The 12,339-nt window shown below is 49.2% G+C and overlaps 1 protein-coding gene across 1 annotated transcript in view; it reads right to left on the bottom strand.

Annotated features, from left to right (window-relative positions):
* Window positions 1–12,339, bottom strand: part of MYT1L (myelin transcription factor 1 like) — a 402,906-nt gene that overhangs the window by 51,404 nt on the left and 339,163 nt on the right. The window contains exons 17-20 of the mRNA XM_029938368.1: window positions 10,966–10,977; window positions 10,506–10,513; window positions 10,175–10,296; window positions 9,230–9,298 (exon numbers count right to left, since the gene is read on the bottom strand). Of these exons, the coding sequence (XP_029794228.1) occupies window positions 9,230–9,298; window positions 10,175–10,296; window positions 10,506–10,513; window positions 10,966–10,977 (211 nt within the window). The remainder of the gene's footprint in view (window positions 1–9,229; window positions 9,299–10,174; window positions 10,297–10,505; window positions 10,514–10,965; window positions 10,978–12,339) is intronic.

Below are 12,339 nucleotides of genomic sequence, written 5' to 3'. Positions count from 1 at the left end.
GCCCTTGTCCTAGCTCCCGGAGCACATGGGCCATGCGCGCATTGGGCCCCTGGGTTCCCGGCCCTGGGGGTTTGCTGTTTTGTTTGTTGAATGGAAGCCCACCCGGAAGTACGATGCAGCTATTAAATACGATTACCCAACCAACACGGTGAGTGACAAAGCAGGCTTCAGGGTCACAGAGAGATTGTGGCTAATGAAAGCCTCACCAGATGCAGCCGAGAGACAAAGGTACAGGTAGATTTTTCTTTTCCCTCCTTTTTCAATTTCAGAGGCTTATGTCTAAAACTTTCCTTGTCTTGTGAAGAGCACATTTCCCCCTACCTGTGTTTAGGTGGAGGGGATTTTACATTTGATGGACATTGTCAGCTTAACAGGATGATGAACGCAGGAAGTACCAGGAGCTGACCACAGGAGCAGAAGACAGGACCGAGGACCTAGGACCAAGGACGTGAGAAATAGCCACCCCCACACCTGCACCAGGAGCCTGAGCAGACAGGCTCCTCAGGCCGGAAAGCAGAGAAGGAGGGCTCTCTGTCTGCCCTGAGAGATTTGCTGAAAAGTCACTTGTTAGAACCCTGGGTTGTGGAAGGCGCATTGTAATGACGCGTCCAGAAAGCAGACACAAAGGGTAATGGGAACCACGGAAGGGCGGGCCCCGGCTGGCCTCTGTTGCAGGCTGCCCGTCGGCAGGCTCATTAGTGGTCTAAGCAGGCTTGAGAGAGAAATATTTAAGATCCTAATGGCAAACAGGCTTCTAACAACTTTAAAGCCCCAAGTATTAATAATGTATCTGCTAATTATTACCCAGATTTATTTAGTCACTAAAGAAGGTGGCCTAAGGAGCTCTCTTTGATGACACATGCTTAATCAAATTTGAATTTCTGTACAAGTTTGAAAGTAATAAAGTTGAATATATTTTTAAAACAACCTAACAGATTTTCTCCTAACTTCTAATGAATGCTGCGCGAATGGTCCAGAACAGTGAGGTCCACACAACATGCAGGTGTTCGATTCTGAAAATAGTCACACTGTGAAATTTATATCATATTAATTCTAATCTGTCTACAAATGGCATTAAATATATAAAAGAGGCCAGTATGTAAATATAAAAGATCTCCCCTCCATTTGTCTCTGGCTTAATAATAAAACAAAAATGTTGAGAACCCAGATGCTAAAAAGAATCATAAGCTTTTCAGTTGTTTTCAGCTGTAGGAATAAAATATTTCTGAATGTTTATTAGAACATGGCAAAAACTCTCTCTTTACAGAACAATATGCGTGAGTCTGGGGTTCTGGGCGGCACTGTCCAATATGGACCTCCACTTGCTACCCGTGAGTATTTAAATTAGAATCGACAGAGCGAACACCCTAGAGAGTGCATTCCCCCAGTGGCCAGGGCGCGGTGCGGCACGAGGTAGGTGCGCGTGCCTGTGGCTGCCATACTGGACAGTGCAGATCTAGAATGTTTCCGTCTCCCCCAAAGACTTCTGTTGGACAGCCCTGAAATACTCGGCTCACAAAGCCAAATTATATTTTCATTTTGATTAGTAGAAACTATTTACATTGAAAGCTTTTTTCTAAAAAAAATAACAAACAAAACCCAAACAGGTAAGAGTGGGATTTCTCACGTCTTTACGCTGTTACACCCTTCACGGACCCTGTGGGAAGGCAGACGGCATATTTCCGCTTCCTGACTGTGGGTAGAGAAAACTGTTGGCACCTGCAGAACCGGGAGACTTTGATCCTGCAGGTAACTAAACGACACCCACCAGGACCCGGTGTCTCGCTCAGTAAATGTGCAGCAGCAGAGTGTGAGGGGGGCGTGGGACTTCCCCTGAACTGTCCCTCCCGGAAGATCACAGGTCGTGTTCTGCGCTAGAGACCTGGGAAGGTGGGGCTGTGAGCTGTTCTGCTCCTGGGCCCACCTGGCAGCTGCGTTAGCCCTTCAGGGCCTGTCTTTCCAACCAAGAAAGAAATCAGAGAGAATGGTTCTCTCTCCTGAAATTGTCAGGAAAAAATCCCCCAGATCCTTGTCCTCCCAAATCCTTGTCAATGATTTCCCAGAGGGAACATCTCCTTTATTTCCAATTTTGTTCATTTTGCTCCAGGGAACTATAAATTAGTGAAGTGTTTACTGAAATACAACTTCAAATTTACAATTAAAGGCTGATGTGACCTAGTCCTCACCGGCCAGGCGTCCTCCCTAAAGTGGCCGGGTCCTCACTCAGCTCGACGCCAGTGTGGGGCTCCGGTCAGGTGCATCACTCAGAATCACCCCAGACGAGCCAGGCATGAGAGGAGAACGAGACCAGACCCCCAGGGGTCGAGGGAGGCCAAAGTCGGCTAGATGCAGCGTATGAAGGAGACCCAAAGACGATCTGATGTGCTTTATGACAGGAAGTGTCTAGCTTTGAACCCTGGCCTAAAAACACAGACAACAAAACACACACGTTCACACACGTGTGTGTGAATACATTAGCAGCATATCTTCTATGTTGATGTGTATGCATGTATATTTAAAATACCTTTAAGTCTGTAATATTCAAAATTGTAAGGAAAGTAATGTTTCCTTTGCTCGGTGCAGCGAATGTGCCGTGTATTTTATAAAGAGAAGTAATTAGTCCGGAAGAGAGGGTGGTCTGCAAGCTGACTGAGTCCCTTGTGGGCAGACCCCGTCTCATGTCCGGCTACCGATTAGAGGTTTTTAAAGAAATAAGTGAACGAAACAGTGAGGCTTCCGGCTTCTCTGAAAATGCCATGGTGCGTGCTCCACCCACAAGGTCCGGAAGGTCCTGACGGCCCCCTGCGGAGGGCCACGGGCTGTGAGCCAGAGGGGAGCAAGGGGCCGCCGGGGCGCGTACTGAGTCAGGTGCACACACCTACAGGCTCAGAGTGGCCCCTAGGCCTCCTGCCCAGCGTAACCAGTGGGGGCTTTCCTGTTTGAATTCAAGGACACACGATGTCCTCCAAACCTAGAGCCTCACTGACTTTGGGGTGAGTTAGGGCTCACCTTATTTCCAAGTCATCATAAAAAGTAAAGCTATAAAGTCATTCCGTAAATGTTCAATTAACTTGTACATTCTCCTCCTTTCAATTCTGATTAATATTTTCACAATTTCCAAATTTCAAGAAGGGCTATGGGATTTTTATGTGTTGATGTTGATAATAAGAATGTTTATTGAATGCTCCCAGGACCAGCCCATTTCACAGGTGAGGACACTGAGGCACCAACGTCTGAAAGACAGTGAGGCACACAGACACCCGGACCGCATCTCAGACGCCACCCGAGAACTCCGTGCTTGAAGCACAGGTCACTTCATAGAGCCAAAGAAACACTGACGTTGGCCTCTGGCTTTGCTTTTGGTTGGCGTGGGTGTGGACAGAGTCAGGCGAGGGTAATGACAGTGTTCGCCCACATCCGAACTCCACAATCTGGGTGTGACCTGGCCACCAGGAGAAGGAAACGGGGAGGGGGCTCCTCGCAGGGACCGAGCCCAGGATGCGGGGCAGCGAGCCCTGTCCCGAGGTGCTGACTGTGGCAGCGTCAGTGCCCGGGAGATGGGCAGCGGAGGCTACTCTGCGTGTCCTCCCCGCACACGGGGCTTTGCTTTACCTGGTTTGTGCGTGTGTGTTCATCCATGTCTACCTCCGTGTGCACGTCTGTGCGCTCATCTGTGTGTCCACCCAGGTGTACACATGCAAGTCCCTCTGTGTTCATCCATGTGCACATCTGTGTGTTCACCTGTGTGTACATGTGTGTCCATCTGTGTTCATCTCCATTCACCCGTGTGTACATATGTGTGCATCTGTGTGTATATCTATATGTGTTCATCTGTGTGCTCATCTGTGCTCACCCATGTTACATGCGTGTTCATCTGTGTGTGCATCTGTGTGTTCACCCATGTGCACATATGTGTGCCCACCCATGTGCACATCTGTATGTACATATGTGTGTTCACCCGTGTGTACTGTGTGTCCATCTCCATTCACCTGTGTACATATGTGTGCATCTGTGTGTATATCTATATGTGTGTTCATCTGTGTGCTCATCTGTGCTCACCCATGTTACATGTGTGTTCATCTGTGTGCACATCTGTGTGTTCACCCATGTGCACATGTGTGTACATCCATGTGCACATCTGTATGTATATATGTCTGTTCACCCGTGTGTACTATGTGTGTCCATCTGTGTTCATCTGCATTCACCTGTAACATGTGTGTGCATCTGTGTATACATCTATGTGTGTTCATCTATGTGACCATCTGTGTGTTCACCCGTGTGTACATATGTGTGTCCACCTGTGTGTACATATGTGTGTTCACCCATGTGTACATATGTGTGTTCACCCATGTGTACATGTGTGTCCATCTGCATTCACCTGTGTGTACATATGTGTGTCAATCTGTGTATACATCTATGTGTGTTCATCTGTGTGCACATCTGTGTTCATCCATGTGTATATCTCTATGTATGTTCGTCTGTGTGCTCATCTGTGTTCACCCATGTTACGTATGTGTGTTCACCTGTGTATGCATCTTTATGTGTGTCCATCTGTGTTCATCTGTGTTCAACCGTGTGTACATATGTGTGTGCATCTGTGTGCACATTGGTATGTTCATCTGCGTGTACATCCGTGTGTGTACCTCTGTGTTCATCTGTGTGTCTTCACCTTTGAGTGTGTGCTTGTGTATGCCTGGAGTCATCCTCAAACATTCTCATTTTAGGTTTGCTGTATTGTGCTTTCCTATAATTCTTACATTTATCTTATTTTAAATCAGTCATACTTATGATAAAACAAAAAAATCTATGAGCAACAAAAATCTATGTGCAACAAAGCGAGCATCTTTGGGAATTTTGAGGACTCGCGGTGGGGAGTGTAGACTTCCTAGACCTTGTACTGTTGTTGCACCCTGAAGACAGAGGGATGTTTAGCAGGGGGAAAGGTGTGGGTGCTCAGGATGCCTCCCCAGCTGGGCGCACGCACCTGAAACACCTCCCCAGCTGGGTGCGCATGCACACACACATCTCCAGCTGGGTGCGCGTGTGCGGGCCATGGGTCCTGGCTGGTGTCCAGCGCAGCCCAGCAGGGGGGGCGGTTGTTGTGTGTGTGTGGCTGCTGGTCGGACGGCGCCTTCCACTCCCACTGCATCGCCCCTGCTCTGAGGAGGGGCCGTGCCCTGTGGAAAACCCACTCGTTCTGAGCGCTGTCACTGCCCCTACAGCCCATGCGTGTAGGCCGAGCTGCTGAAACACCCCCGCTCCGTGTCCACACCCAGGAAATAGGCCAGACCCCTCAGCTCTTCTCGGGGGAACAGTGTGTGCAGAGGCCCCCTGTAAACCGTCAGGACCCTGATGGTGGGACCCACATCCCCATCAGCTGTGCCCTTGTAGGGGGAGGCTCCTGAGAGCCTGCTAAACCTCCAGGCAGCCCCCGGAAAGCTGGGCTGACACAGCGGTGGCCACCCCTCCATGGGAGGGGCCAGGCCCCGCGAGGAGGACAGCTGTACCCCACCGAGACCTGTGGTTTCCGGTCGTTAATGTGGAGCCAAGCCCTCGAGGGACTGAGGATGACCGGAGCTGGTGCGCAGTGAGCATGCACCTTGGACAGAGGTGCAGGGTGAGCCGCCTGTCAGATCCCACTGAACAATCCTCCTGCTGCCTAAAAAAGCAGCCCTACCAAATTCTAGAAATAAGCAGCTTTTAAAGCAAAATAATATCGTGGCCCAAGTTCAGACTTTGAATTTTTTGACTTAAATAAACTGTGGCATATGTAGTTACAATTCCTCTGCGTCTCAGGTACCTAGGACAGATGCCCGGAGAGGACAAGAAATGCAGGAACACGAAGGCCCCCGCCCCGTGGTGCTCAGCCCAAGGCTCAAGCATCCAGAAGGATGGGCCAGCGGCCCCCACACCCCCTCTCCCACCAAGCTCAGGAGCCACAGGAACCGTGGCTGCTAAGAGAAAGATCCGAATAATAAAGAGGTCTCTAAATTTGGCCAACCGAAGTATAAATGGAAGCCAATTCGGGGGCCTGTTTTTAGAGCTAATTGCCTCTGATTGAAATCGGTTTTGATTTCGCTTGAATTGGAGGCTCAGACGGCTCCGGCACCGCCATGCCGCCCCTGTCTACCGTGGTCACGCATCTGGAAGCGACGGCTCCGGCGGGAGGACGCGCTTCGCAGAAAAGAGGCTGACAGCTATGCGACGCGACTTGAAAGCTCTTCCCCATTGCCCCCTCCGGGTCCTCTTAGCCACGACATCTTTAGAGAAGGGACTTCCCTTCAGAATGAGGGCTTGCATCAGGCAGAGTCCTCCCCAAAAAGTCTCTTTGATTTGAACAATTCTATCCTCCCCCTCTACTTTCGACCTGGGGCCCCAGTGAGTGTCACGGCCGGTGAGGCAGGAGTGCAGGACATGTATGTGATACACAGCACGTCGACCCAAAAGTGTGTACATGCGGCGTGCGGGCTTCCCTGGGCTGCCCCGTTTCCCCCTGAGCCCCTGCACTGTGCTGCCTACACCGCGGGGGCCAGGGACCAGGATAAGCAGCACTTGAAGAGTGCAAATGGCATTCACGTACACATGACATTTTAATACATTTGCAGTTTACATATTGCACACAATTTGACATCAAATTATCCACTTCTTTTAAGGAATATCCCAAATGTGTTGCCCTGAATAAGATTGGAGCAAAGTGTTATCTCCGGAAGTTTAAGACGCTTGAAGATCCAAGACCAAGAGCTTATCTGGCACGACTCATTGTTCCATGGTCAGGAATGTCCTGCTAATGGTCAACAATCAGAATTCAGTGTCAAATGTGACAAGAGGCACATTTCCAGAAAGTTCCATGCTACAGAATGTTTTTGGAGGTTACTGGGACCTCCTGTCTAAGGTCTTTACGAAGAAGTAGAATTGCGCGGCTCAATGGCCAGTGGATCTCACTCGTCACGTAAGTGGTTGCAGCAGCATGGACTGAACAAACCTTTTGAAGATGCCAAGATGTATATAATCTACCGAAGGGGCAAATGTGTGAACTGTTCTCGAGGAAGCTGCTGTCGATCTTTAAGCGATCAACCTATGCTGCTAGACAGGGAAAAGCCATCACAAAGGCCCCTGTGACTCAGACTGAAGGTAATGAGTGGAGGGGGGTCGTCCAATAAGAGGTTACAAGATGACAGATGTTGTAATCTATCGTTTGCTCAGCTGCGGAAGACTTATCATCAAGTACAAATCAGTCAATGGACTATTGGAGGTTTTACAGCAGACATTTAACTGGGACCCATAGTTTTGAAGATCCACCAACCAAAATGGGCCATTTTAGAAAACTGGTCAAGTTTAGATTTCCCAGTAAGGATCGCTCAGAATGGCATTTACTTGTGGCAAAGACAAGCTGACACATGAGCGTGGCTTTCAGATGAACCACAACTAGGAAGAGGCCCGAATCACTTCCTGAAGGTCAGGTCTGTCATCCAGGAACAGCGGGTGGGGGGAACGGACCACTTAGCATTGCCCTGGAGGACGGGCCACCTGCCTCTGAAGATTCGGATGGCGAGGACCCTCACCCCACCTTTGGAGATGAAAGAAGAGAAGAAGACAGTGCAGGGGCCAGAGAAGTGGCCGCTGCGCTCGGAGCTTTGGGGCTGCGTAAACAAAGCCCAAAGTCAAGGGCTGAACACCAACGATACCGAGACCCCTCGGAAAGCTACTCTGGCCTCTGGGGCTGGTGAGACACTAACCGCTCAGAAGCAGTCCTAGATACAAGTTGTGCAAAGGCTACTTCTTGTTTACGGCTGGCCTGCCGGAACTGGATATGCGCCAAACTTGTGCAAAGCATTCCTCACCAAGAAATTCAAGGGCAAGTTGCCGTGGTCTGATGTGTTGGCCACGGTCCACGTGCAGTTAGTCACGTTTTGATCATGAGGGAAGTATGGTTTTAAGCCGTGAAAAAGGATGTCTTAACAGAGTGGGTTGAGCTGTTCTTGCTAAGTCTGTCCATTCTGAGGTTCTAAAAGCTATTTGTCCGTTAGGCACCGCGTGGACGACACTACAGACTTTAAAGCCATTAAGTAAGAGGATCCCCTCCGGGTGTTTACACGCCGTGAAGAAAACGCCAAGAGTCTCGTGACGGAAGGGCTAGCTCAGGAGGTCACTGAACATGAGCAGATGATCTATGGTGCTAGGGCCTTGGACAGGGATCCTGTAAAAAATGACACGGTGTGAAACAGAGCCCTACACTCTGAGATAGCCCTGGGCTAGTGCAGCGGGACAGGTGCAGGGTGGAGTCCTTGGAAAATGAATCAAATAGGGTCTGGAAGGAACATTTTCTCTACTTTGGTAATAAAGCAGTTTCCAAACAAAATGGAAGCCAAGCAATTTGACACGTTGATATTTTAACATGGCAGGCAATCAAAACATAATTATTTTGGGCTCTTGGTTCTCATGATGTTGTGAAACTCCTTTCAGATCTCACCCTTCTTCCCTGACACACACCTCATGTCTCCTCTGCGTGGAGCACCGGAAACTTTCACACACTTTCTATGACTTGTACTAACCCCTTCCAAAACGTGTGTAAGAACTGAGTGTGGTTCTGTACTTACAGGAAAGAGAGACTTTGGTCTGGGGAAATACATGTAAGTGATCAGATTTATGCTTAAAATATAGAAAGAGTTATAGGCGCAGGGGAGGGGGAGCAAACAGCTGGAGGGGTGCGTCTGAGTGCTGGTGAGCACCGGCTGGGCCCAGCAGTGAGTTGGCACTGTCCTAGAGTCTTCGGAACCTCGACCACAGCCTACATAGGGAAGCGGCACTGTCATGCTGAGGGCTTGTCATCAGTGCTGTTTAAATGCCCGTATTTTAAATAATATTAACTGCTGACTTCTGAAAATCTGGTTTTCACTTTTTTAGGTTACAATTATTTCCTAAAAGTTTGAGCACCTCTGTGAAACTTCCTGTCCCTGCGCATGCACACCAGGAGAGCAGCTGCTTATGCCCTAGAAAATTCAGGACGGAAAGGCTATGGCCTGAAAGAGCTGGAGACAAGAGAGAAGGAAGAGGCAGAGAGAGTGTCCGGAAACGGGACCGAGACCCTGAGGACCCGCTGTGCGTGCTGTCAAGGCACCGCGTGCGCAGGTGAGTTTTCTTAAAGATGCGTTTCTTTACACGTGACACGTCCATTTCGTTACTACTGGGTGAACCGATTTTTAAAAGAATGATTTTCATTAAATCTTACTTGAGTTCTTGCGAGCTGGTAGCCAGCATGCTTCGAATGCTTTTGTCGGCGAGGGGGCAGCCGGACAGACTGTAAGACAGGCCAGAGAGTCAGGTGAGTGGCGGCTCCCGCCAGCCGACGCTCCCGGACAAACACAACACAAAGTTGAAACTAAAAAGTTTAATGCAGAAAAGCGATGGGGCAAGTGCTGTATATTGAATTTTTTTTTTTTTGTATAATTGACTTGGCCTATGTCACGTATTCATTGAAGAAAAATGGTCTGTTAATAAGCAATTTTTGAAAAATAACATAAAAATAATTGCGCTCTTTGGTTTAAATGTTTGTAAAGAATTTTCCAAATCGAGGTAGTTTATCTGATGTAAGAGTCGCTACGCAACACATAAATTGGCATGATTTTATAGGTCAACATAGAGCACTTAGAGGGTTGACACGTAATTCGACGTTTTTACTTTGACAGCATTGTTGAGGTAAGCTGAAAACAATAAATTGAAAAGACAGAATCCACCATGAGAAAAAATGAAGTCACACCTTCTATGTGAGGCGTAATTACCAGTCACATGACCACTCCCATCACACCTTGGTGTTGGACATCTGCCACCAAACAAAAACAAAAACAGCCAAAATAGTAAGTAGGTTTAAAAAAAAAGACTTTAAGAAAGTTTCATTGTTTCCAGTTTAGCTGCAATGTCTGTGAGGGGTTAAGCGCCCTGGGGGAAGCTGCAAAAACGCACGGACCGAACGGCAGACGGCGTCTCCGTGACACAGAGCGTCCGGGGAGCAAGCAGGCCACGCGGCTCCTCGCCCGCTGAACCGGCAGTTCGAGACATTTGTGTGCTGCGAACGTCGCATGCTCAAACGGCAAGGCATGTACAGACCGGTTTTTAAAAATAAGCCAAAGAAAGGGACAGTTAAGAAGACAGGCATTTCACCCAGAGTTGTGCTTACGTTATCAGGTCCTTCTTGCTCTCCTTGCACTGGGGGTACTTGGGCTTGGGGCTGGGGATGGTCACCTCTCCCGGGTACCTTCTCTCCTCCAGAGCCTCCTGGAAAGGGTCCAAGTCTTCCGGCTGCGGGCGAGACACAGCTTCAGGGCCACACAGATGACAGCGTAACGCACCGCCCACAGACGCGTCCCCCCAGCGGGGCCGGCCGCCTCCGCGTCTTCCTCCTCTTCCAACACCGCGCCTCGGGACTGACTCGTGTCTTTGTCCCAGTGACGCCCTGCTGCAAGTGCGGACCGGGCTCTGTTCAAAGACCGTCTCTTCCCGAGCGGGACCGTAACTGCTCATCGACGGCTCTGAACTTCTAAATTCACAGTCACCCGTCAGGGGCCGGGCTTATTCGGAACTTCTGTTGCGGCACTAGTGAGAGAGACGGACGCGCGGTTCTGAGACCAGGGACCCTATTTCTCAGTTGGCCTTTCTCATTCAACACCCAATAAGCACCTGTTGCTGTCCAGCCCCGTACCCAACACTGACCCACTAAGCTTAAACTCTAGCCCTACACGTATTGTATGACAAGCCTTGTTTCGACCCCTGGCAAGCGTCCTGCACACGCGCGTTACGTCCGACGGCAAGGGAAGAGCATCTGAGGTCACTCATTCTTTTGCACCATTTTCTTTTCCAATAGAAAGGGTCTCTCTCTGGCCAAGCGGGTCCAGTAGCAGGAACTGGGAAATTCCTAGAGATGGCAGTACTCAGCAAACGTGTCTCGCGAATGGTCTGAGTACTTTTTACTTCTGGGACGGTCTGTATGGTGAAAACACTGCTGTCGGTTTATGAGGGCTTAATTTTAACTAAAATAAATTCAGAGACTCAACCATCACGCCTTTTTTGGTAGTAATGATTTAACACTGTAGGAGAGAAAGAATACTTTGGAATTTAGCTTGCGGCTCAGGCTCTGTTCTTTTGCACCACGTGGATATAGGCTTTAAGATGTAATGGCCTCATAACCAGGTGCCTTTTCTGCCAATTCTTACGAACAGCTGACATTCCCTTTTCCCTGCACTTCCTTGTTTCGCTAAGAAGCTATTGCTTTGATGGTGGTCTCCCTATTGTATTCAAATAGGATTTTCATTTTTCAGTGAATAAAGAAGATGTCATAATTTTCAGGACTGAACACTGGAGGAGAAGCCAGGACAATAAAGAACAACCTTCTCTATGCTTCTGTGCTTAGCCCAAAGGCTATTTTCATGAGTTTGGGAACTTGAATGTGACCGTCATGACTACGGTGTCCCCAGCTTGGGGAAATCTCGCGTCACACCACTCTGTCCTCACGGAACACCTGTGTTAGAATCTGCTTTTGCTAACAGACCGAAACCAAAGAGGATTTTCGCTTCTATGAAAAGAGGGAAGAAGCTCACCAGCGTTCGGTGTTGGCTCTGCAGAGAGCTGCCGGGAGGCGGCGAGCACCCGAGCCGCGCCCCTGGGCCTGGGAGCACACTCAGCGCCTCAGCCCCGGGCCCCAGAGCCCCGACCCGTGCCCGTGAGGACCTGGCCTTCAGTTCGGCTTATCTGTGCACCCATTTGCAGAGTGTGTCCTCAGATTCAGAAAAGCCTGAGAGGTTATTGTCGGGGTCTGGAAATGTCGAAAATATATTCTATCTATCTAAAGTTCTGGTAACTGCTTCCGCACTCTCTGCCCTTTGGCTTCAGAAAGTTTCCACTGAAGAGCCGACACTTCCCGACATGGCTGCCTTGGTAACATTGTCTCAATGAGGACTCAGGTGATTATCCTAAGACGAGTTTTCGGGGCTGGAATACACTCTTCTGAAAATTTTATCAGGAATATCTCTGAGAACAGGCACGGTCCTTAGCTCCAAAGAGCTTGCTAGTTACTAGCACACAGTTAACCTCGCAAGTGCTTACCACTCATTCCAGCTCTCCGTCTGCAAGGAAAACCAAGCATTATAGCAACATGTCACATGGACTGCACTGGCTCGCTGTTCACGTATTTTCTCAGAGAAATCATTTGTAACTAAACGCACTTGTCGGAAAAGAAAATTCATGCCTGAAAAGAACCCGTGGTTTGTTTCACCAGATCAGTGTCAGGGACAGGGCCCTCCCCGGTCCGCGAAGCGTGTGCTCAGCCCCAGCCATCCCGGCGCCCGC

The sequence above is a fragment of the Suricata suricatta genome, chromosome 4, assembly GCF_006229205.1.
Source record: "Suricata suricatta isolate VVHF042 chromosome 4, meerkat_22Aug2017_6uvM2_HiC, whole genome shotgun sequence".
NCBI classification, from domain to species: Eukaryota; Metazoa; Chordata; class Mammalia; order Carnivora; family Herpestidae; genus Suricata; species Suricata suricatta.
This window is presented reverse-complemented; position numbering and strand designations above follow the sequence as displayed.